The sequence below is a fragment of the Anas platyrhynchos genome, chromosome 4 (assembly GCF_047663525.1).
Source record: "Anas platyrhynchos isolate ZD024472 breed Pekin duck chromosome 4, IASCAAS_PekinDuck_T2T, whole genome shotgun sequence".
Taxonomy (NCBI): Eukaryota; Metazoa; Chordata; class Aves; order Anseriformes; family Anatidae; genus Anas; species Anas platyrhynchos.
Genome location: NC_092590.1, coordinates 52,316,709 through 52,342,914, shown reverse-complemented (window position 1 = coordinate 52,342,914; position 26,206 = coordinate 52,316,709). Strand labels below are relative to the sequence as shown.

At 43.7% G+C, this 26,206-nt stretch overlaps 2 protein-coding genes across 2 annotated transcripts in view; one reads left to right on the top strand and one right to left on the bottom strand.

Annotated features, from left to right (window-relative positions):
* Positions 1–348: 348 nt before the first annotated feature.
* On the top strand, positions 349–3,665 carry RASL11B (RAS like family 11 member B). Its single transcript, XM_027457088.3, has 4 exons — positions 349–558; positions 643–699; positions 1,152–1,228; positions 2,053–3,665. Exons 1-4 carry the CDS (start codon positions 435–437, stop codon positions 2,518–2,520), a joined length of 726 nt encoding a protein of 241 aa, XP_027312889.1. The 5' UTR covers positions 349–434; the 3' UTR covers positions 2,521–3,665.
* A 1,525-nt stretch (positions 3,666–5,190) lies between these two features.
* Positions 5,191–26,206, bottom strand: part of SCFD2 (sec1 family domain containing 2) — a 189,907-nt gene continuing 168,891 nt past the window's right edge. Inside the window, exons 6-9 of the mRNA XM_027457082.3 lie at positions 20,519–20,664; positions 16,636–16,770; positions 11,002–11,121; positions 5,191–6,845 (exon numbers count right to left, since the gene is read on the bottom strand). Coding sequence (XP_027312883.1) covers positions 6,753–6,845; positions 11,002–11,121; positions 16,636–16,770; positions 20,519–20,664 — 494 coding nt within the window. The 3' untranslated portion in view covers positions 5,191–6,752. The remainder of the gene's footprint in view (positions 6,846–11,001; positions 11,122–16,635; positions 16,771–20,518; positions 20,665–26,206) is intronic.

Sequence of the window (26,206 nt, the reverse complement as noted above, 5' to 3'; positions counted from 1 at the left end):
CTCCTATGTCTCATCTCTCAGCAGCCTCCCCAGCTGGTGCCATCAGCTCCTGCTGGGCTGAGCTTTCACACCCTCTGCCCAGGGCAGGGGTGGGAGGCTGGGGAAGCTCCTGAGGGATGACCAGAGGCGTGGGGCAGCGGGCTTTACACGCCCTGACAGGGAGAAAAACGAACGGAGGCTGCGGCGCCGCCATTTCATGCCAGCCTGGGCGGGCGGCGAAGTTGCCGCTGGTGGCACCCTCGGAGCCTCCCTCACGGCGAGGGGCGTGCCGAGGCGAAGGGGGCCGGCTCTGGAGGGGCCGGCGGTTCCCTGTGAGTGGCCGCCGGCGGCGAGGGGCCGGGGCCGGGCCGGGGAGGAGCCGGCGTGGGCCGGGAAAAGCGGAGCCGGCGGCGGCGGCTGGGCGCGGGGCTGTGCTGAGCGGTGCGGGGAGCGCCATGCGCCTGACGCAGGGCATGTGCAGCATCGCCGAGTGCGCCGCGCCCGGCGGGGACGGCCCCGCCGCCCGGCCTCGCCTCGTCAAGATCGCCGTGGTGGGGGGCAGCGGCGTGGGCAAGACAGGTGAGGGGGGAGCGAGGAGGAGGAGGGGGAGGAAGGAAGGGTGGAAGGGGAGCGCGGCTAACGCCTGTGTGTGCCTGCCCGCAGCGCTCGTGGTGCGGTTCCTGACGCGGCGCTTCATCGGGGACTACGAGAGGAACGCAGGTGGGTGCGGTGCTGCTGGAGGGGCTTGTGGCGGGGTGGGGGTGTCACCTGGGGGGGACACACACGCCCAAGAAACCCCCCAGATCTGGGAGTTGTAAGTAACCCTCTCGGAAGGGCAGCAGTGCTGAGCACGCAGCTTTCCCTCAGCATTCACCTGTAGGGAGTTACGGCAGCCCCCGAGGGGTGACCGAGCTGCAGGTTGCACCATGCTAAATGCCAGGCTTCAAAATGAGGATGGGTTAAAGTTCAGGCTGCCAGCGATACCATAAATCATCATAAACCCCAGGTTCCTAATAACAGAATTACAATGGAGGGGGAAAATAAGTCTTAATGTTGGTCCCTCACTTGGTAAATAGGCTCCATCCCTCCCTGTCTGACTAACGGGCAGTAAAATCATCACTTGCCTGTGGTGTTTGTGACTGTCCTTGTGAACCTGTCGGTGTTCTCGCCAGGTAACCTCTACAGCAGGCACATCCAGATAGATGGGGAGATGTTGGCGATCCAAGTGCAGGACACCCCAGGAGTTCAGGTGAGTTAGGCACAGCTGCGCGGGTCACCAGAGCAGCTCAGTCTGTGGGCACGCATCCCTCTGTGTGCAGCATCTTCTGGTCTTCCTGGAAAACACTTTGCTGTCCCTGTCAGTGTGGGAGGCAGAGCTAGCAACTTGGCTTTTAACTGGCCAAGCCAGATGTGTTGGTGTCTGTAGTACACTGGTAGCAAAAAAACAGCTCACTGCTTCGGTGAATCATCTGTACATTGGAGGCCCATTACTTTGGGATGGCTGAATTACTTAAGTGTCTTGTTCCTGTATATTAGGAACACTAGATGGAAAAATTATGGTACATATGTAGAAGAAAAAGGCATGACTACTATTCATAAATTTGTATGATAGAAAGTTAAGTCAGTTGTACTGGGGCCGTGCTCATTAGGATGTTACAAGTTGAAGTTTTGAATGTATAGACCTGAGTAATGCTGGATTCTTGCCTTTCTGAACTGGGCAGTGCTCCAGGTCTAAATGCTTCCAGCTCATATCTTCGCTTCCCCAGACTTACTGTCTAGCCAGTTAATTTCCCATTCTGTGGAACTACAAAGTCTTTCTCTGCATGCAGAACTACTCAGGTCAATTTTCCATTGGAGTGTAGCAAACTCCAGTGTTAAATTCCAGCTTTTTGCAGCTGAATCAACATATGTATTTATTTGCCACTCTCTGATTAAGTTTGTACTTACAATGTGAAATGCAGATATGTGTGTCTGAAACTGTAAAATGCTGTTTAGCTTTACAGACTCTTAAAGACAGGTTCCTTCAGTCTTTTGCTACTTCAACTCTCTAATTTGAGACCACTCGTTTTTCAGATCCATGAGCACAGTCTGGATTGTAACGAGCAGTTGAACCGATGCATTCGCTGGGCAGACGCCCTGGTGATTGTCTTCTCCATCACAGATTATAAGAGCTATGAACTCCTCAGTCACCTTTACCATCACGTTCGACAGCTGCACCCAGGAAACACCGTCCCCGTTGTCATCGTAGCAAACAAAGCTGATCTCCTGCATGTTAAAGAGGTGGAGCCTCAGCATGGACTTCAGCTGGCCAACATGCTGGGCTGTACTTTCTACGAAGTATCTGTCAGTGAAAACTACAACGATGTCTTCAATGCCTTCCACGTCCTCTGCAGAGAAGTCAGCAAGCAGCAAACCACCAGCACCCCCGAGAGAAGGAGAACCTCTCTTATTCCACGGCCAAAATCGCCCAACATGCAGGATCTGAAGAGAAGGTTTAAGCAAGCTCTGTCTGCCAAAGTGAGGACTGTCACTTCTGTGTGACGGCAGAGCCAAGCGCTGCTCCTGAGATTGAGACCTGGGGTGTTTTAACACTGGCATGTCTAGGCCAGTCCAAGGCATTGTGAGAGGAGGATGGGTCAGGTGGCATTCTGCATGCCTGTAGAAGCAAGGAGTTGCTGAAATGAACAGTGGCAGATGGGAAAAGAGTAATGACCAAAAAAAAAAATAATCCAATAAACCCTCTTCCAACAGTTCTAGGATGTGACTTGTAGAACAAATATTTTCATTTGGAAATGGAACTCTCGGCATATGAAATAAGCTTTCAGCTTGCCTTTTCTCCAGTGGGACAGATCTGGCTTAATGTTTGTGCAGAGACAACCTTTTAGCTGTAACTCTCAACTTGTACTTGAGCAGGGCAGCACCCTGAACTGCAGTTCACTGTCCAGAAGTAACCACTTGAGTCTTACTGTGTTTTCACTTGGATGAAGGACAGCATGATGTACCTGTTTAATTTTATTGCACAGTAGATCTGTTTATTTCCCTTGTATTTCAAAACAAGCGAGCATAAAACTGTTCTGTAAAAATAAGTGTAAAATAAGTGGACATGACTAGGTAGCAAGACTGTAAACAATGGTCCTTTCTATTTTTTACTGGTTATGTTATTGCTGACAACTTGACCAGACTTTGTATGCAAAACTATTGTGCACAGGGTGTAAACATACTGAGTAACAGTAACTTGTGGGTTTTTTACTGTCCAGAAAAATACTGCCCAGACTAAATGATCCGACACAGAGCTTTTGAGGAATGAGCCTGGAGTTGGAGTGATAGTCCACTGTAGCTGCCAGTGTCAGACACTTCTCTCTCTCTCTGCTGTATGTGAGGCAGAGAAAGAACCTGGCTGTGATTTGGCTCCATGTGAAACACGGCCGGCCTGAGGCGATGAAGCTGGTAGTGTATTCAGAGCTGAGCCAGTCCCTGTTCATTCTTAAACACATGTGGCTGACTTTTTTTTCCTTACATTGAGCCAATGGAGTTCGCAGGCTAAAGGCCTTACACAAATGCACTTTAAAAAGCCAGTTGTGCTTTTGTTTAAACTGTAACTTATTTATTTTGTGTACAGTTGCTCCTCCTAGGGAGTGGACTTCTCATTCTTACTGCCTGTTTCAACATTAAATTTTTGAATTGCATGTTTTCTTGTGCATTCTTCCCGTGTGTGAGAAACAATTAGTAGTAGTCAGTGAAGTGTTGAGATGTGGTAATTGTTTTCTCAGGGTAGTTAGCATACGTTGCAGAAACTGTACGAAGGCCTTTGCTGCCTACACTGTTGCTTTATTAGCATAATCTGCAGGGGGGGGAAGCTCTCCGGACTGTTTTACAACTTCCTTTTACGAAATTCTTTTAGGAGAGGAACTGGAAAAAAGGCGGAGACTTTTCAAATTAAAATTGGATCCTTCATATCCCCTTGTGAGAAAAAACTCTGAGAAAATGATGCAAGGTAGGCCAGCATCTGGCTAAATGGTGTTTTAAGGGACTCCCAGTTAAAAAAACAAAAAACATAAAACAACAGCATTGTATAGAGGTTAGTAAGACAATGAAAAATTTAATCAAATTACTACAAGCTTTCAACTTTTTTTTTTTTTTAATATATGTTTAAAGTGGTTTTACTGTGAGCCCTCTTGGAGGAGGAGGCTTGTGCTGTGACTGGTGTGGCTGCCATGCTGGCTCCCTCATGGTTAGCACGCAGCTGTAATAATTGACGTAAGAAAACACTGGCCAGGTCCTGCTGGTGGTGAGCATTTTGGACATGAGCTACCGCCCTCAAGTAACCTAAGACTGGAATTGTGAACACAACAGCTTGCCCAGCCAGTCTGAGCTTATAAACAAATGCTGTTTTGCTTATTCCTGTAGGAGACCTGTGTGCCAAGGGTGGCCTTGTGTTTTCTCTGCTTAAGACCTGATGAATACAGCTCAGTGTCACATGCAGAGGGCTCGGGCACTCCTTGCTGTGGGCCTGCACCTGCCCAAACACAGTCTCTTCTGTGCTGCTCCTGCTCACGTGTGGCTGGTAGGAGACCACTCAGCAGCCTGGCCTCTTCCCCAGCGTGTGCTGTGTGTAGCTACCACTGCTGTTTTCCACAAATAAGGAGCTAATTATCACACAGGGGCCACTGAAAAGATCCCACTCCAGAGGTCTAGAAGAGGAGCAGGCTTTTTGTGACCTGCTTTCAGCTCTCAGCTACTGAGTATGAGATGGTGGCTGGGTCCCTGCATCCATCACCACAACTGTGGCTCCACTGGCTGAGAAGGTCCCTCTAAAGGGAAAACCATTCACTGCCTCAGCCAGAGGAGCTGCTTGCCCCATAGGACATGCAAGAGTACCAGAGTCTGCTTTAATTCAGCCCCCCATTACCTGACAGAGCATTTCCTCAGATGGCCATGTCAGAGACCTGAAAGCATCTCGTGAAAGACAAGTGAGGGAGAGAAGACCACGACCGCCAGCCTCTGTTATCTCAGGAAAGCAGCAGCAGCTCAGAGGTGCGAGTGCCCAAACTCGCCAGAGCATGGAAGCCCCTTCAGGACACCTCCAAAGGCAGAAGGTTTTGGTTCTTGGGGGCAAGCAAATAGTGCAGAAAAAAAAAAAAAGTTGCATGAATACGCAGTCCTGGCATGCACAGCCTTGTGTCCTAGGAGGGAAAGAGATGAGGAATGAGCTTATGCACTGTAAGAGCATTGCTTTATTGATTACATAATTTACAAAATATCTGTCTTCTAAGATTAAATGGTATAGAGGGAAAGAGAAAAGAAACAGAGACAGGCTGTTTGCTTTTGAATTGCTCTGCTCAAAATACGTCTTGAGCTTTTAACATTACAATCGCACAATGTTTCTAATTTTTTATAGCACAAAGTTCCATTCTATAGCCTTTCTTATAAATCTCCTTCATAGAGGCACCATTGTCCATGCTTTATAATTGGTCCTTTGTTTCCTTCTAGTCACTCAAAAGTGAATTTAAATCAAAATGCAGCCTTTTCTGAAGATCATTATAAACATTTTAGAGAACTTAAGCTAGCTACTGAGCAAAGGTTAAAAAGCTACTTCCTATTTAATCTACTCTTTTGGCATCAGAAAGAATGCGACGTTAGAGCGAACTCCACATAGGATTTCACATTCCCATTCTTAGTGCAAGCCGCAGCCTTAGCCTCCTGCAGATGACCCAAGAGGATGTGGCTTTGTAGCTCCACCATTTTGTGTCGCAATTTGGAAGTCCTTGTGCTATACACAATCACCATCTCTACTGGCTGCTGCTATCTTATCCCAGTTTATACCAAATTTTTATGAAGAAAAATTACATAACTGAATTTGATAGCAGCTCTTTTATGATCACAAATGAAAAATAAAAGCTGTTCTCTAATCATGCTGTTCAGAAATCCAGCTCAAGAATCTGTCACTGTGGCCTCCTGAAAATGGGAACACAATTTTCTTTCCCTTTTAACTGAATGTGAGAGGAAGATTCTTCCAGGGTTAACATCAACCCATCACAGCCCATATGTCCTCCTGTGTTAAACTACAGAGCAATGTGCCTCCAGAACCAGTCTTTTCTCCCGGGACTGTGGGTGGGTAAACTAGAGCAGGAAATGGGAATGTGCGAGGGAAGCAGCTGCGCAACTCAGCCCTCCATTCTGCTGCTCTCTTGCTCTGTTTCCACCAGTTTGGCTGGGAGAGCATCACCCGACTGGGAGCTGCTCTGCTGGCTAAACTGGGGCTGCGCTCCATGGCCTCTTTCTGGACAAAATAAGAGCAGGGGCTGTTCATGCTGTGTAAGGCACACATCTTTTGCAAGGCAGCACGACGGAGAGGTGGATTTACTGGCCTTTTCCTCCATCAGCAGCACTCGCCACCAGAAGCAACCCCTAGGAAACCATCAGGATTACTTGCAGGGAGAAGTACTGCTGAGGGAGCACACATTTCAGCCCTACCTGGTCCTCAGCTACTCCTTCTCCAGGGAATTATTACAAGCAATCATCCTCGCCTGGGCAGAGCGGTGGGGGATGATTCAGCACCCCCCTGTATGATCCTTAAGGAGCAGGGAGTTACTCACTGGACAAATGGACTATTTTTAAAGAGCCCCATGGGAGCTGCACAGGTTCCCTTGCAGCCAGGTACTGCAGCAGGGACCACGTTGTTTTTTTGGAAGGCTATTGAGAACAGTGACAGACCAGGGATTTGATGCTTCCAGCCAAGGCAGTCGCTCATCTTCTCCACAAATCCTCCCCCGTCAGATATCGGTGTCAGGCTGGGGATGGTCTGTGGTGAACAACAGCTCGACAGCATCGAGTGGTGTCAGGAGTGCCGTGGAGAGCACAAGTACCTGAAAGAAGGGTGAAAAGAAACAAGAAGTCAGAGTTAAGGGGACTGATGGCAGCACTAATGAGACGTGAGCATGAGCTGCTGGCGTTACGCAGCGCTAGGCCCGCTTTGAGTCCCTGGTGTTTACTGACAGGGCAATGCAGCTTGCCCAGCGAAGCCGCCTGCTAATAACTGCAGTTAAATCACTTAGGGAGCGTAATGAGTGGTGGCATTGTACTCCTAATGAATGTGTGCTTTGAGTCATTCCTACCCGCAGCCTGCCCAGCGATTTGTTGTGACTGCCATTGTGTTTGCTGTGAGGCACCAGATGATCAGCCAGCAGTTCCCTCTCCTGTAGCGCAGGGTTTTGCCAACAGGCACCTTTGAGTGGCAGCTGTTTCCTCTGTTTAAGGTAAAGCAAGCACTACAGAAGTGCTGCTGGCCTGCTGTGGCTACTGGGGGAGCTACAGACTGTGTTCAGAAACGTCCCTGTGGACAGGACACACTCTCCTAAACCAATGCTTGACCCTGGATGCTGTTGGGATGCTATTGCTTTGGTTTGGTCGAGTTACTAATCCGAGATGGGTCTGATGAGTGAAACTGTCTCTCACTACAACACATGTTGGTAGGGGCACGCCCTGGCTATTTCTCCTGAGTGAAATCCAATACGCAGGTGCCTAGCGTGAAGGCTTCTCTGCAGGGCAGAGCTATCAAGCAAGGAGGGAGCACGTACACTCTTGGAATTAACTCAGGGTCAAAGGACACAGCTCGTAGCCCCAGTTCAGTGGCATTTGCAGGATCAGGACTAATGGCTAGTTATCCATGCAGGGACATGGGAGCAGGTTTATCTTACCAGCTCACTTGAAAATGAATTTGCTTCTTCAGTGCAAATCCAAGGAGAGGAAGCACAGGCATCACCAACCTTGACTGTGTGCGTGCCTGTCTCCTGTAGTAGTTATCAAATCTTTCTGCTTTTCATCATACAGCCCAAATGTGTAGTCTATACAGCGTAACATAGCAGGGGATTTGGAAGAAAGAATTGGAACACAAGCGCAGTTTAGAATTTGGTAGTACCACATTTCAACTTCTTGTTTTTCTTTCTTTCATCTTTTCACTTCAAATGATGAAAGGAATCTGGAGTTAGATTACTACAGATCCCATCTGCACTGATGATAGACTCCCCCTCAGTTCTCCCCTTCCCTTATCCTCCCACACAACCTGCAGCAAACTGACACTGATTATCTCTTCTCTTTACAATGGCTGAAAAGCTGTCTCTGTAATTTGTGGGTGCCAAAGGCTGACGCTGTCTTGCTTATTTTGTGCACACATCAGAGTGGAGCACGGTATGTGCTCTTCTTGTTATAATGCAGTTTAATTCTGAAAAACATGAGGGGACACATTACCCAATTTTTTTATTTTTTTTTTGTGTTCCATAAGCCAAACGTCAACAATAGTCATGATCAGATACAAGCAATTTCTTCTTGAGGTCCCAATTGCCCAGATACGAAATTTTTGTCTCTTCTCCAGGCAGGTCTCTTCAGGAATGTGTGTTTCCTTTGCAGACCTTCTCGTTCAGTACAGTGTGCCTGCCCTTGATGCTTTATGTGAAGGGATACCTCTCCGGCTGACAGCCAAGGTAGAGGAGCCAGGAAATCACGGCCTGACCCCCTGCCCTGCGATGGGCAGCTCCCATAAGCAAAGGGGAGACTGCAGCTGACATCTGATGGTGAATCTGCACAGATTTATCTGTCTGCATGCCTCAGCCACATGCATACATGCTTGTGCATGTTGGGAGGGTAAAACACCACGCTCTTTTTCACTCTCTTGATTAAAGGGGAGGAAAAGATAAGCTTTTCCTTTTAGGGTAGGATACTTCTCAGTAGGTTAGGGAGGCTATTCAGCACCACATGCAAACAAATGGTGCATAGAAAATGCTATTTTCTTTTGTGCTTCTTCATGAGAAATAAATTTGTCATTCATATTCAGATGCAGAACAGTTCTCTGGATGGAAACGTGTCTCCTACTCCACATTTAAATGTCATTTGCTTCAACTCCAAAGAACTGCTGAAGTAACCAGTGCATCCTGCCAGTTTTTCTGTTACTTTGCTCAGTTCTTTATTTTTGCACCCACACGTCTCTCCATTTCTCCCAGAGCCAATAATTAGTATAAATGTCAGTGCTTTGTCTGAATGGAACAGACTTGTGAGGCCAATGCTCCCCCCTTGCCCTGATGTCTGAAGCTGATTGCCTGAACGCCACAAAAAAGCTCTGTTAAACGCTGGCTCAAGTTAGACAAATGCCTGGCTTTTTGAAAAGAGAATAATCCCAAACAGGTGGCACACGTTCACAGCTGTAGTGCAGAAATCCAGGTAAATCCAGCAAACTCATAAACTTTTCTATACGAGAGACTTCCACAACTGTTTCTTTTCTTCTTTTCCTTCCTCCTCCTGGCTGTCCCCTGAAGTCCTTTCACCTCTAACACAGCACATTTGGACAAAGGGCACGATGCAGTAAAAGCCTGAAATTCTTTAGGAATCTGCCTCAGAGAGTGACCTGTCACCAGGGTTAAGCCAAAGCAAAGCAACACCAGATCCCATGTCACCACTGTCAAGCCTCAATTCCGTCCAGAAAGCTCCCCAAAAGTCTTGCTGCATAGTTCTCCACCAGCTTGTTAACCCTGCGTTGATCTTTCAGGGTATATTAATGCATTTAGGGTGTGGATTAACTTGTCCATCAGTGTGTCACAATTCAATCCCCGTTCAAGGGAGGGAAGAATTTTATTCACTCTTTTGAGGAGATTAGCAATAGGCTAAATGGGAAGAAATGTGTTATCAGGTGAAAAAACATCGTGAAAAATGGTACTCAGTCTTATACAATACTGGTTGAGACTGCCTTGCAAAGACAGCTGAGACATGGGAAGCACATGTCAAAGCCAGGGGCTGTGCAGCCTTTGGATCGCTCTGTTTTGCTAATCTCTCACTAATCAAAGTTTCATTCCCTAGGAACTGCATACAAGATGTTTACAAGCCATCTTGGAAACTAGACTGGTGTTTATGATGCCGCTGGATCTGCAGCACTCCTTGCATCTCTCTGCAGATTTTGGATTACTCCGTGTATCTGCACTGCTCAGCAGATACTGACTGCTCTTTTACACACTCCTCCCCAGTTAACAGTGATCTTAACATCTTAAGCACCACTGGAGCACATCCATCCTTCTCCTCTCCCTCTCTACTCTACGGAGATGACAGAGTGGGAAAGGCAAAGACCAGATGCATAGATGCTATTGAAGCTTCACCACAGGAGCCATCATCCCTCCAGGCGTCCAGCAGCACATCCAAGAGCAGCAGACACGTAGGGCCTTCTCTACATCACCTGCTTCTGGCCACCCAAGGCATCTAGCAGAGGTGCTGTTTGAGGCAGCCAAAGTCTTGTGAAGGTTCAGAGGCACAGTTTGCTGGACAATTCTGCCCTAACTCCTGTGCTAAACTATTTTTTTTTTTTCATTCTGATAGATGAACTTCAGTCCTGTCAAATCACATTTTGACGTGTAGACCCTTAGGTCCAGCACCTTTTCACTTTCAGCCACCATTCACAACACTTTCTGACTTTGTCTGAGATGGTTTATAAAGACAGCCCTAGCTGCTCCTTGGTGTAGTTGAGTGGTGGTATGTCCAACACTCAAAGGTACCCAACCACTACCGCTCTAGCCAGGCTAAATTATCTTGCTCCTCTGCAATGCTAATTAACTTGTCTGGAGGATCACCACTGACAGGTCATTAGATGGTAAGCAGGTCCTTGGCAGGCTCTTTCTGAGCATCCCTGCACTGTGCCCCGTAGACACGCTGCCAGAGAGCCTGTAGCCTTTTATACAGCAAATGTTTCTGTTTATGAAGAATTACAATATATGAATCTTTGGAGACATGAAAAAGCTCCTTCGTCTGTTTAGAAGTCCCCAGCCTGAATTTAAACTTTCAGTGGTGACTTTAATATGCAAAAAAATCCAGATCCCTGGACCTTGAACACTTGTTACTTACAGATGTTTCACCGCAAAATCCTAATGCCATTCCTGTATCTGTGGCTGTGACTTAGTCTAGGTATGGTACCAGTGCTATTGCCAACATTATCTCATGAATTTCCTTAATCTTTGTTCAGATAGGAACACTTTGAGCTGTTTCTACCTGGGTACCAGGTTTGCGTGTGGCTACCAGATCCTTCACCATTTTGACCTCGGAGACCGTCACTCCACCAACCATAAAGATGATCAGGAGAGGGTGATCCCCAGGGTGAGGGCGATTCACCTGCAAAATGAAAGAAAGCATTAACTGTAGTTGCTCAGTCCACGATCAGGCTCTCAGAGCTGCCGGAGGAAGACTAACGAGGAAGTTCAGACAGAAATATTCATGGAATGCTGGTTTCCATAGCAGCTGAATGGGAAATCAGTGGGAATGATGACCAGTTAAAAAATAATGAACCATTTCCAGGGATGTGAGTCTTCGTGGCTTCCACTGAAATCTAGAGGAGTTTCTCATGAGGCCTGAGGGCTTCTCCCTCCACCCTTTCTTAATTTCTTTCCTTCCATTCCCAGTGTGGGAGGAGAGTATTTGCATAGGTGCACAGTTTGCATACAGATGCACACAAGGCTTTAAGGAACTGGGGGTAAATTACTACCTGGTAGAAGCAAGGAGTCCAGCCTGATTGCACCAGAATCCCTGCCTTATGTCAGCAATGGAAAGAATCATAAATAATGTGTTTTCACCAGTCCAGTGAATAATCCTTTACAGTTCATCCAAGGAAAATAAGTCATGTTCATTATAGCATAAAATCAGTTTCTAGCTTGTTTCACTTCAAAGTTTTCATTACTTCTGTGACTGGGTTGTAACTCATTTAGAGAAACTCTAGCTTAAAGTTATAAAAAATACTTGTTTCATTTCTTCGCAATTATCATTAAAATGGTACAAACATTCATTTCAGCCCTTAAGACTTCATCAAGCCAAATTTTAATTTTAAATGTGAATGTGTTGCTTTACATCAGCTGCCTCTTAACCACTTCTCAAAGTGGTTAAGGAGAGTGGCTAGGAAACTTTGCTGTTTCCTAACACTCTTTCTTTCCTGAATAAACACACGACCCTGATGGTGCCTTGCTCTGCTCCTTGCTGAGCCTCTGGATGGGATGTCAGCGGAGCCCGGGCAACTGCTCTCGTTACAACACCGCATGCCTTTGAGTATGAAACACTCAAAATGTTTGGCTCCGAAAAGTGACAGTGAGAACAGTTTAATTTGCTCTTTTTTAGACTCCCTGCCCCCTCCCCTTCCAAACGAGTAGGTTTTGGGCAGCATTCATTGACGGAATGGAAGTGGCAATCAGCCCTGCTGGGGCAGAGTGCAGATCCTTTGCTTTCACCACCGGGGCAGCTACCTTTGATCCCTGGTGCTCCAGCTCCTCGGGGAATAGCTCTTCTGAGCTGTACTGTGGCTGCCATGTAGTCTCTGGGCAGTTTTCTGTCCTGCAGCTCTGTCATGCTTCCTGACTGCAAGCCTTCAGAGGAGACTTCTCCCTTTGAAGCAAGCACGGGGGGTTTGCACACTCTCCCTCTCCGGGCTAGCTGGCCTTTGGTGACACTGTGCTCCCTGTTAAATGCTGCTCCCCGGGCAGGGAGCTCTTGAGCTCCTCAGGAGTTTGAAACCAGTCCAAAAAAAATTAAGATAGATGTATCAGTGAGCTGACTATCTGTGTACTGGGTGTTTATTCTCTTAATTGCACCCACTTTGCCAGCCATCTGCATTCAGCCGATGTCACAGATGGCATATACATTCAGCAAGGTGTCCTGCAATTCTTGTGCTATTTTGAGCAACTGTCCATTTACACCAAGAGACCAATTAAATCAATATACCAGACCTTACAAGGACTCTTTAATTACTTTCCCATGAGATTACCTATCTGCATATAACATAGTGTCAGTCTCAAGCGAAAAGAAGTCCACTCTTATTACAGATACCATGAGGAGGTTAAATAAGACCTAAATATCTACTTACAAAACAGGTCAGGTAGAACTGTTACTTGCTAAAATATTAGAGTATTTCATGCCCTAATTGCTGTAAGCAGTGACACACGGCTAAAGAAATAACTGCTCACAAAGACAGTGAAGATAGAAGTTGACAAAACAAAATGCTCTGCTACTGCCCTTCAAGGTAAGACAGGAATTACTAGCTTTATTCTAGCTCTACTCCTTTTCATGGCTCTTGGTTCTTAACACAGTTGCCAGAGCAAACTGCTCCACTCCGTTTCATGAAGATCCTGAAAAATCCAAGTGAAGAGCTTGAACTTCAGGAGCTTGCTATTAAACAAAGCCTCTCTTTCTTAGTAACTTCCCTGGTGACAACAAACTTGTCATAAGCAAACATGTATAACACTGGACACACTGAAAGGACACCCAGCACAAGTACGTTAGTGAGAAAACACAAGCTTTCGTGGCAATATTGAGAGAAAATGTCTTGACAAATCATTTCCTTCAGTCAAAATAAACCGAGATCCAAACACATGGTGCCTATATAAAACTTATTATTTTTCAGAAGACCGAAGTTCAAACCACAAATTCCAGAAATGCATATTAAAAATACTATTAGGCATGCAAACTCTAAATTAAATTAAAATTGCAATGAAAAGGGTTTTGGAATCTGTAATTTCGTTATGCTATGCACAAGTGTTTTGAAGGAGGACAATACTTTGGGTACAAAATATTTGGCTGTGTTAAGAATGTAAGTTTCTGCCAAGATTTTTTTGTTTGATAATACAACCACCCAAGGCTTTCTTTTGAAGGAACTGGCTCCGTGTAGCCAAACACAACTCATTTCTATGATACAGAAGAAGAGCTGGAATGGACTGCGACAAAAGCAACACACACCTTCTGCAGTCCTTCTAAAACTAGTTTGTTCCTGGACATTTCTGAGGCCCCTGAATCTCGTTTACTGTAAAATCTGAGTTTTGTAAAAATCCCCAAGTGAAATTCACTTTTGGTTCAAAATGCCATGCATTAAAAAAAAGGGTACCATTATCAATGAGAATGACTAAGTAAGACGAGCAAAACCCTGAAAGCCTCTACCTGTGATGAGGATGTATAAAGAGATACACTCAAAATTTGGTCAACTGATGCCGTGTTCCTTGCTTTGCTCTCCCAGACTCTGTAATCGCCATGGGAGAAGGTTTGTAAAACCCTTTACACACCAATGAGTGGGCAGGTCAGGAAGAAAGGTCTGCTGGTGTAAGGGCTGCTTGCATGACTGGCACAGTCAAGAAGAGGCCAGTGCACGGCCTGTCGGGAACAACCCCATCACATCAAAGCAAAGGGCCCAAAGGAAGAATGCTTACCAAGGCATCTTTATTTGAGCTGGCACTTATATTCAGGCATTGAGGAAGAAATATACATGCAAGGAAGCTAATTAAATAATTACAGTGCTGGTGGTGCAGTAAGTGGAGTAGTTCCTCTTGTGTCAGAAATACAGCCTGGTCTGAAACTCATTCGTGTATTAATCGAGCACTTGTCAACAAGCCAAGCTACTAACTAAATGAACCAGTACAGACACATTTGTGAGGTAAGTGATGATGTCCATGAAATATTCATCCAACATGAGGTTCACTTGGTCATCTGTTATATATTCCTTACAACAGGGTATTTTTCTTACTAGCAGAGGTACAGGTACTTGAGGTACTAGGTGTTGCTGAATGACTCTAACAGTAAACATAAAATGTCTAAACTGGCACAACAAAAACAAGTTATAAGCACAGGAAGACCAGCAGGAAACACTCATATGAGTCATAAAGACCAAAGAACTTGTCATCTGGCAAACAGGACTGGGAAGACAGGAGAGAGGGAAAAGATAGAGGATGCCTGAACTTTGAGCTCAAATCTGTTTCAGTGGACACCTGCCTGGGTCATGCAACCATTGGTACAAAGCCCTTGTTCTGGCAGATATGGGCAGATGCACATCACAACGGCATCCAGTATTTTACCATGTCACCAGAAAGAGTTGGGGAAGAGAGCTGGAGTTGTCAGCTTATCTACATCTCAATCTGTATAGAAAAGCCAACCTTTTCCTGCAGAAAAAACATTTTAAGATTATATCACCCCCCTCAAACACTTGCTATTCAGGAATAGATGTTGCATTTTTTTATGTACTCTGCTCTGGCTTGTGGGAAGCTCACCGCAAACCTCCACAAGGCTTCCTCCTCCTCCTCTTCCTCTTCTGACATCATGCAGTTCACAGAAATAGAGACGCTGGCGGTCACGCTGACTGATCCTCTCCCACTGTTTCCCTGTACTCCCCCACCTGTTCGGATTTCGGTTAATCCTCGCCTTCTGCAAGCTCTGCTCTTTTCGTCTATGTTAGTACAGCAACCAACAGTCCAGGAGGAAACTCTGTGATTAGGACCTAAAACTAGCCAACTAGCCAAAGCTGTCAATGTCTCCATATAAATATTTAGACATATTTAGACTTTATGAAGTTTGCTTCTTGCCCCCTTTTTTTTTTTTTTTTGGTAAAAAAAGGATAAGCTATGTTCTTGCGTTCTTGCTTGAAAAAATACAATTGTGAGAGTTACTGGTAAATAAACCCAATCATTTAAAAAATCAGTTGTGTGTGCACCACCTTGTTTAGTCTATTTGATGGTGGAACATCTGTTTCTTCTCCTATTTTTGGAGCAGCAGCATGATTTTTTTCAATACTGATACATGAAGAGAAACAACACTGGGTCACTATTTCTATAGCTATCCTCTTTTGTCTCAGGGCTTTATCATAAGCTCTGAAGAGCTGAGAATTTCCATTTAGTAACCCTGCTAAGTACACTTTGAAAATCCTTTTCAGCAGTAGGCACAAGTTTCTGAAAACAGGCACTGTATTTAGACCTATCTGATCTTGTCTTCAAGACTAGCTGGCCCTGTAATAACAGAAAAATTACATTACCTTGATAATGGGTTCTAGAATAGTACCATCACAAAAATAAAAATCACTTTTGTCACATGTCTTTAGATGCATGAAAGGACTAGCAGGCATTTACACAATAGGAAAATGTTTTTCTTGTTTTTCTTTTCAATTATAGAATCACAATTCAGATGAGGTTGGAAACAATCTTTGTAGTTCATCAAATCCACCTCCCTGCACGAAGCAGGGCAAATATCAACATTATATCGTGTTGCTCAGGGCTTTGTACAGCCAATCAAGCTCCTAAAATCATACAGATGGAGAATTCTTAGCCTCTCTGGACTTTCTGACTTATCAGTCTTCCTCCACACTGCAAGTTGAACCTTGTCAGGTTATAGAAAAAGCACCGAATATGGAGCTCCTTGGACAGCCTTCTTCCCCTGTGAGAACTGACTGTTTATTCTTACTTCTCTCCTATCTCAGTGCTGCCCACTGTCCATAACATTCCTTGATGAGATGCCTTGTGGAGTGCCTTTTGGTAATCCACAAAGGTTATATGACCTGCCACTTGCTTACCAGTTTGCTTGCTGATGTCTCTGAAGAGCTCCAAAAGCTATGTGAGGTAGGACATCCTGTTGTTGAAGCCCCATTGACTCCTCCCAGACTTATCATCCTTATTTAGGTGTCTAGTATCACTCTTAGGTGTCCAGTCTGCTCCATTCTTCAGGTGGTGACACCCATTTATTCTGTACCCACAATGTGCTGCCTCAAGCTATTCTCAGCCCCTTTGTAGGGACTTAACTCAGAACAAAAGCAAACACATACAGTCAGCTACAGCCATGTGATGCTATAACCTTGGGAAAATCGTAGAGATGAACTTGGGAAGCCTTATTTACCTTCATGAACATGCTGAATCCAGTTTTAAGGAGATCAGTGAGGCCTGATGACATATGCTCGATATCAACAGGATCAGGTCGATCAGGATTACAGATCTCCTCCACCACCTGTTTCAGCAGTGGTTTGTAAGAAGCCTGCGCAAAAAAAAGAACAACACACTGTGAGTAAGGCTTTTTACACTTGGTGCAACTGCTCTTCTAAACCTTTTATTTCCATTAAAGGAATCAGAAATACTTATTCCAGAAAGGAAATCACTGACAGACATATAAAAAATGCAGAAGCAGCAATGGTGTTTGTAATGTTGACAACAAATGGTGTGCAGCAGCATAGCACCGAACTGAAAAGACAGGAAGACAGCCCAATATTTTCTCTGCCCTGTGTGTATCAGATGAGTAAGGAGAGGTAAGGAGTGAAGGCAGGCTTCTGGTTTCTCTAGGTGTTTTTTGGGGTAGTAGAAGAGGGGACACCAGCAGGGATGACGCTATTGCCCATCACACACCCAGAAGGTTTCATTTTCTTTGGAATGACTCTACAAACACATTAATAGGGATGTTTAGGAAAGGTTGTTCACTGACAGCTCCTGCCTCCCCACAGATGTCATGGCATCATTGAACAGGACTGTGAAGAGCCAACCCACCTCTTTGTCCCTCGTGGAAGCACAGAACTAAGGAGTCCTACTAGTCCTTCAGCTTCTGCAGCCAGCTCACTCTACATAACACCTGCACCTGTCAAAAGCCTTGAGAAAAATAGGCCACACCCCACTAATATCAGAGATGTTAATGACCAGGAAGAGTGGGGCATGTAAAGGCACTCAGGATTTGCATCCTGGAAGACTCTTAAGGGCTTTTTAGCAAAGGGGCCAGCAGCTTTGTGTGGGGAGTCTGGATCTGACAACAGACCAATGAAGTAAGAAAAGAAAGTATAATTAAGGAGGAGAGAAGAGGGTGGTCACATCAGAACCGGGAGAGTTGAGAGGTATAAGGAGAGAATTTATTAAGTCATTTGAGTCAAGCAAAATGGCATTCAATATTAATGGGTGACGACACCCCAAATATCCACATACCACACCACAGACATATCCTGCACCATCCAGAAAAACTGGAGGTCAGTTACCCATCCTGTGTGGAGATGCACATCAAAAGGAGTGGGGTTTTCGGAGCCACCCAGACATTTACACATCAAGTGAGCTGGGACTCCCATTTCAGCTCAGACCAAACTGAGCACTGACCATGCAACGTTTCTGAGGGTCCACAGACCCGTGCTTAAAATGGATTAGTAGTCTAGAAATTTCAGCATTCCTTTACCAAGGTCTGCACCATTCTGACACCTTGTAAAGCTTTCTAAGATAAGAATTTTAGGGACTTGGGAAAGATACTCTTTAATGAAAATTCAGCCTTACTCGGTTTGCAGATGGAGTTTTGTTTTGCTGCTTTTATAACCTTGCCAAAGCTGCAACGGAACCACAACAGTTTCAGGAAGCAAAACAGCTTTAGAAAATTAGCAGCTTTCAAATTAGTATGTTTGTTTTCCTTTGGGACTAGTCCAGGTATGCATCATCCCTGGATTTCTTAAGGGAATCAAGTGTAACGTCATTCATTTTGTAGAGAGGATATCTACAAGAGACATCGTGCAAGATAAACATAAAAATGGATGGAAAATAAAAAAGCAAGCCACTTGGTTATGCAACTTGAAACTAAATTTTCTGAAGTAATTTAAGAGATGCTTTTCATCCAACAGTCTGCAGTGAGAAACAAAGCTTATACTTTTTGAATATGATCCTGTCAACAAAGATTTATACAACTCATCTATTTCTTCCTCCAACACATGTGCATATTTTTTAATTGAGCCAACAAAGCAAATTACAGCAGACATTAGCTGCAGTATCCTTCAGTAGAACATGCCAAGTTTTGTGTCAAATCTAGTCATGCAATAAACAACTGTTTGAAAATATACATGCAGGCATGAAGTCCTATGTATAAAGATCTGTTTAATATCTTCATAGATGAGGAACAGAAAGACATTACAAATAAAATACTTGGAACAAAGATCAAACCATAGTTAAACAGAGAGCCTTGCTGTACAAAATTAAAGGATAAATATTATCTGACTTCAGTCATAACTATGTACTGAAAAGGCAAGATGTTAAAAATGTGCTATGATTTTGCATGTCTGAAGTTTCAGCATCAAAACTTAGTCCCCTTCAAAATTATCTGATTTGGCTACACAGATACTAAATGCATCAAGGACACCTACCTTTTTAAAATTTCATAGTTTCAAGACTTTTCAAGATCTTTTCTGATTTGACATTTATCTATCAAAATGTTAACTCTGGCTATGATGCACCTTAGATGTGATTACAGGAAGAGGAAGGAAGGAAGGAAGGAAGGAAGGAAGGAAGGAAGGAAGGAAGGAAGGAAGGAAGGAAGGAAGGAAGGAAGGAAGGAAGGAAGGAAGGAAGGAAGGAAGGAAGAAAAAGAAAGAGCAAAATAAATACTCTCCTCTTGTACAGTCACTACACTAAATGGTTTGATAGTATGATAGAACCATTCATTCATCATTTTATGTACAAATATAGAATTCAATACTGCAAAAGGTCTAAGAGGCTATCCACTTCCATGTACGCACAGAAAGCTGTTTTGAGACTTAATAAATGGAAGCTTCCCAGCTCCTAACAGCTGAAGCACAAAAGCATCTGTAGGCTAAAGCCATTCCTGTAGTACTGTGCAGGGGAGGGACTGTGTATGGTCATGACAAAGGCAGTACTTTCAGATGAGCCAAACAGCTGTGTAGAAAGGTATGGCAGAAAAAAAAAGAAAAAGTACTGCCTGCTTATTTCTGCTACTCTAAGACTCCTGAACTGCCCTCAGCAGAGGTTTGGTCCAATTCAAGATGATTAAACCCACTATGTAGCCAGATTGGGGGCTGCAAGCTGTTAATGCACCTCTTGCTGTGTTCCAGCACTCAGCCCTAAGCAAACAACCTGGGTTACATCCAAAGAACATACTGATGCTAATTACACTTCAGGAAACTTGTAGAGAACGTTTTCTTATCATCTGACTGCCTCCACACTGACCTGTATTAAATGTTTAGCCATTTTCCCCATTTCAGACACTAGACTGGTCATAAGTGCCGGGAGACCTCAGGAACAGGTTTCCTCCACCTTAGCTTTCCAGTGATGTTTTGCAGTACTCCCGATTCCTCTTGTTATAAAGCAATGCTTAATTTGGAACATGTCCCCTTGCTGGTCTGCAGCATACTTATGAGTTTGGAAGGACTTTTTTTCTGGCTTAAGACTGGAATCAAGTTTTACAGTATCTTTCTAAGTCACTGTATGTGCTTTCCACTGCAAAACTCTCTATTTTTAACTGAAAAAGTTAAGCACCTCAGGGGGTATAGGGAGAGATAAAACCACTGTAAATGAGTCCTGATGACCTACAGTACTATAGTAGTTCATGTGTTCACTTTTTATAAACAAAAGCTGCATTTTTCACCTATTCACAAATGGGACTGGGATTCACAAATCACAGATATGGGAGAGAAAATACACAAAAATATAGCTGCTGTCTGGATGCAGGCATCCTGCTCGGATCAGTTATGATGAGTCTTACTCCTGCACCACTGTGACCTTGTCTTGTCTTTCACAAATTTCTTCATCAGACAATTCTTTATTGACATGGCCATGGATATGCCTGAATTTGAATGAAGGACTCAAGGAAGCTCTCGATGGTGAAGTCAATTACAAAATCTCTGCTTAAATATGCTCCACATGGGCAGAACCCATATGGGTTTAGAACATCAGCCAAGCTAGTGATGTTTGTGAAGCTGTAATGTTAACAGCATGCTAGAGAAACAACATAGACACGGAAAAGAAGATCCACTTGCCTGGTGGGTGTTGCTGCCTGGGTTATGTATGGAATTAAACTGTTTCATGTGCATTCGAGCTCTTGAAATATCCCTGAGGGTCTTAAAGATCTTGTCCACTGCATCTGTGGCTTTCTGGGACGTCAGGTTCTGTGCCGAGTCACAGCCTAAAGTAATAAGGAAACAAGGAGCTGAGTGAGTGAGAAACTTTCAAGCATTTTGATAAAAAGCAGTAGGAAAAGGCTAACTGGGAGGAAATTTTAAATTAATTTAACCTTGTTATATTCTAGAATCTCCGTGGCTTATTATAGAGCATGTCCACAGCATGTCATGCACATTTTTTGGGAAGAGCTAATAGTAAACTAATCTGGATGACTGCCTTTCAGATCTTAGCATTCTGTATGGCAAATATATTTTATAAACACCTGTATATACACACATACACACTTATAGATAGGTCTAATAGATGGTGATTAGAGGCTGAGCTTTCATTTGTCCAAATATTATTTGTTGCCAGACTGCAAGTCAGACCCCCTCTGGTGCAGCACAACAAAAACAAGTGACTGCATGTCTGCAGGGCTGCGCCACACCAGGATACTGCAGATTTATGCCACTGTATCCCTAAAAGCAACAAAGTGAACACAAACAGAGTCTCAGTGACTCCTGTGCTGTAATTGTAAGGCTTGTATATTTTTGGAAAGGATTCTTGAAGTTTATTTTTTTTTTTATTTTATGAGTGCAAAATAACCTAGAGAAACATTTTGTTGTTGTTGTTGTTGTTGTTGTTATGCATGTGCAAGGCTTGCATGCTCTGATACTCTGACTAAAAACCTGGTTTTTCATTTTGCAGAGCAGCCTGCATGTTGCCTGTGAAAGCACTGAAAACAAGACCCCACTTGGCAGCTCATTACTTCATAAACTCTGTAAACTCCGTAAATTTATTCTGTAAATGCTGTCACATTAGCGATGCTCTTGAAATCAGAGAGGTTGCTCCTGCGAGCAATCTCGTGCCGGTTAATCTGTAGGCGAGTGGTGTCCAACAGCTGAAGAAAGTGAAACCGAGCACCTCCTAGGCTGACGAGCCCTAAAAATAAAGTCTGAGGTCATGAAACATGATTTATATTTATAACCAGCACAGGCCAAAAGTATTCAGAGAAGGTCTTGTATTGTCAATGTGCTTTTCACCTACCCATGGGAAAACATTGGAATCAGAGGACGGGAAAATTACCGGTGGCTCCTGATTCAGAGGCAGGGCTGACTTAATAGTGCATGTTAATTTTGCAAATGAAAAACTAAAACGAAGAGCTGTATCTCACTGTTGCATAACTAGATTTTTCTTCTCTCCGGGAGACAAGCTTTCTCTGTCTTAGCCACATTAGAGATAAGCAGCTTCCAGTTAACTTTAGTTACATTTTCTTTGTTCTCTTTTCAATCCGTTTTCAGCAGAAGCCAGTGCTTTTGGCCAGCCCCCCTCTGGCATGTTTGCTTTTGCAAGTGAACGCAAGTCCCCCGCGTGGAGCAAGTTCAGGCAAGGTAAAAATCACATCAAGTTTGCTTTGCTTTGGACACTCTTCTCCTTTCTTATTAATAGTTTATCTTCTTTGGGACATTTGAAAGCCTTTTGCTTTGCTCCACAGATATTTTTCTCATTACGAGAAATATTTGTTTCCCTCTCCTATTGGCATCACCTCTCTCTCTCCCTTTCTCTTTATTTTAACACAAGCATTTCTACCAAGAACTTTCCAACCAGCTTGTCATTCCCCATTCCTGGAACCAAAGGGCAGTTTCCAGTGGACACGGTCTTGCTTTTGTGTCTGGAAACCCCCAAGATGCTCCTACCCTTGCCTGGCCCAGTGCGTCCCGTTTTGTTACAGGGCCAACCTGCTCTTGAGCAATGTCTCAGCAAAGAGCAGCCTGCTCAAACCTCAATGCCAAAATGCTGTTTGGAGCTCAGGCTCTGCTGTACAGTTTGTGCAGACACACTCGGAGGTCCATCAGGCTGAAGAGACACCACAGCCTTCCCCTCTCATAGCAGGAAAGGAGGTCTCCCTCGCCCTTCTGCATACCTTTCCATGAGCCCTGCTGGAACTTAATTATCTTTGATCCCCTCTCTCCTTCTACTAAATATGCCTGAAATTAGAAGATAGATTTACAAGTCAGTCACCATGATTTTCTTCTGTGCAAGCCTGATTTTCAAAGGACATAAAGTAAAAATATTTTCTTGGCTTTAACATTCACTTATTTTCAAATACAGACATTTATAAAGGCCTCATTTTATGGGCACCTGAAATTTCTTTAGCACAACTTGGTACATATTCTTACTGTTAAAAATCAGAGGAAAAGATTCATGTTTATAATGCACCTTTGGCTTTCAGAAAGTGAGGAGCTGTGATTTTGTCCTTCTCTTCAGCCTAAAAGCTCATATTCTGCCAATCCAGCCAAGAACTAAATTTGCCACCAAGCAAAGTTATAAATATATATATGTATGTACACACACACATAATCACATTCTAATTTTTGTGTTGTGATGTTATAAGGAAACCTTGCTGGTGCATACGTACCTGCTGAGCTAGCTTGATTAAAAAATGATTAATACAGCAAGGGGACTGGCTCTGCCCTGGTTTCTCCCCATCCTAAAGGACACCTACAGCTTGCCTTGGACACACGGCTGCAAATCCCCTCCTGTTGACACCTCCCCTGTGTGTGCATATGGGGACTGGAGCACAACCCCGCGCCTCTGCCTGCTTAATGCTACTGAGAAACATGCTCCAGCAGTGAGGAGGTGGAATACATTAGCTGCTGCACAGCTCATGTGCTAATTAAACCAACTCTTCCTCTTACTGCTTTTATCACAGAAAGTTAAATGGCATTGGGAGAGCATGAATGAATTTCTTTGAATCCCAAGCCCTGTTATATGTGGGAAAAAGCATTTAAATGAAATGCTTGGACATGGCTTTTCTGCCAGGGTTAACATAGCCCAGTTGTAGGAAAAAGACAAATGCTTTTAGCCACTGTGGGGTTAAAGACTCTAAAGCATCCTGACAATAACACAAGAAGAAAACAAGCTGGTGCAGTGGTACATGGGGCCTGATCTCACCAATATTGCCTCTGCTCTGCTGCTGTCCACTTGTGCTGAACTTGAGGACGGTCACACCACACCCAGCAGCCAGCAGCCATCAGGACGAGACTACCAGCCTTTATTTTTGACTTTCTTTTCAACTTTTGCATCACCGCTGAAACAGCACAGCTGCTAGAACCAGAACCAATCTGTTTTCACAAGATGCTTGGAAAAAGGGGAAAGGAATTGCTCTCCTCTACGATCTGTGAAACCGAACCAAACTCATTTTTCTACAGATTTCTGAAATTGGATGGAACTGAGTTTAGGAAGAGGACACTGACACTGTAACCCCATGAGATCCAAAATCCAAAATCTAGGCAAGCCCAAAGTTTGTTGCTTTACTCTGTTTTATACTGTAAGCTTGTCACTGGTATTAGCTTTGTCTTTCTCTAACTTGGTCTCTCTCTACAGCCCATTTACAAAAATAAACTGATATAAACCCTGCGAACCATGGAAGAGAGCTGGCAGAGTAACTAAGCCATTTTAGCAGCACATACTGAGGCATGTCCTAAAACAGAAAATCGATTCTTTGAAGAAGATAAAATCCAGCATCAGGATTGCATTATGCCAGCTATTTTCTAGATATGTAGAATTAATTTGCTGTCAGTGAAAGAAAGAGAAAGAACAGAGATAAAGGGTTCCTTGAGGGTCAGAATTCAAAATGTATCACTGATATTAAACTAATGAAAATCTTCAATTTTTAGACTTTAGATGCTAGTATAATAACAGGGCCCTTCTTTTTCTAGCAGATAAGTCTAAAGCCATATATCCATATACTCACAGCCATATGTTTAATAATAATTCTGATATATGCACACATTAAGATCATTATGAAAAAGTTGGTGCAAATGCAAATAGTTAAACAAACTGTGGTTGTTTTTTACAATGGGAAAAAAAAAAGTATAACAACACAAACTAGGATGACATTTGTGTGGTTCTCCTCTCACCCTTCTTCCTCATGGATTCTGCAATGCATTTGAATCTTTATTCTTAATTCTGGGTCTCAGTAGGAAGCTAGGAACTGAGCATCACACTGGAGGACACAGAAAGATGATCCAGAACACGAGGATGCTGCTATTTCCCACTAGCAACACCAGAAGAATGTGAAAAATCAGAATTTTAGTTTGTGCAATTAAAAAAGAGAGGTGTTTTCAACTTCCCTCAAGATAAGAGCATCCAGAGGGGACACAGCAGTGCCCGTGACAGCCTCCCTACAGCACATGGCATGTCTCCATCCTTGGCATCTCCCAGAGTGTGCACAATGAATTAAAATCCCAAGAAAACAGGCACTTAAAGAAATAATTAAAATTATAAATATTTTTTAAAAAGGTCCATTTTCTGGAGGCAGAGCTCTAGGAAAGCTATGTGTTGCTGCTGCTGGCACAGAGGGGCAGGAGCACATCAGCAGGGAAGGGATGGCAGCAGCATGGTTAGATATGGAGCAGCATGTTCTTGAGGCTGAATGTGGTACAGCTCTGGCCAACAGCAGCTAGCCCCAGTTTGGTCCATCTTTGGCAGAGCACAGAGGTTTCAAAGCTAGATATAGCTTGGGCTAAGAGCTGCCAGCACGGATGGAGAGCCTGTTGGCCTCAAGTCTTGGATGCTGTGCTTGAAACTGCTCTTTGGCTTGGAAGGTGAGCACACCACGCATTCCTGCTGATGCATGCTTAAAGGTCATGAGAATCATTGAGTGCTCCACTGAACCTTAATCTCTGAAGCTGCACTCATAAAAACCTGGCTGCTTACCTCCGTCATCAAATATGGATTTAGGATCTACCTTCAGTCTTTTTTTTTTTTTTTTTTTTTTTTTTTAATTTTGGCCTCAATATCTGTCACTTGGACATTTCTGTTTTATAGGAGTATTTTATTGCCTCCTTCTTGCCAAAATTCAATAGCACAACATGTAATACCAACTTTAATGAAATACTGCAAACTTGGTACTGGAGGCTCTCATGTTACATGAAATTAAACCTGTCAATTCTGTGAACAATTAAACAGAAAAACTACAGTGCTTACTAGAATAAATTACATAAATTAATTGCAGAAGGAATTTAAGTTAAGCTCAGATGTGCTTTTTGAAGGAAATTAATGCAAGAAATTCATTAGGGAACTATTCAGTTGCTCCCTCAAGTAGTCTGCATCTTAATTAAAACACCACACATGTTAATAAAGCTCCAGTAAATGCCCTGTAAGTCTATTAAGGTCTGCCACTAATGTTCATGCAAGAACTTAGGAAAACTCCAGGTTATATAAAATGATATAAAACTTTATGAAAATACCACCCTAGAACCTACACAGTCAAATCTCGTCAGTCTTGTGCAAGCTTACTCTCCTTTTGTCTTCATATTTTAAAAGTTTTCTTATTTCTGTTCATTAAAATGAATCACACTGTTAAAACAACAACAAAGTAAAATGGGTCTTTTAGTGTTTTTGTTTGATTTTTCTATCTTCTTTAGCTTTCACAATGGAAGAAAATACCAATGTTGGTTTTTTTTTTTGCTTTCACAGACAAATTGGATTCTGTGTTCCTCATCTGCCAAGGCAGCCTTGCAGAAATGATTGGAAAACATTTCCTTCAGAAAATTACCACC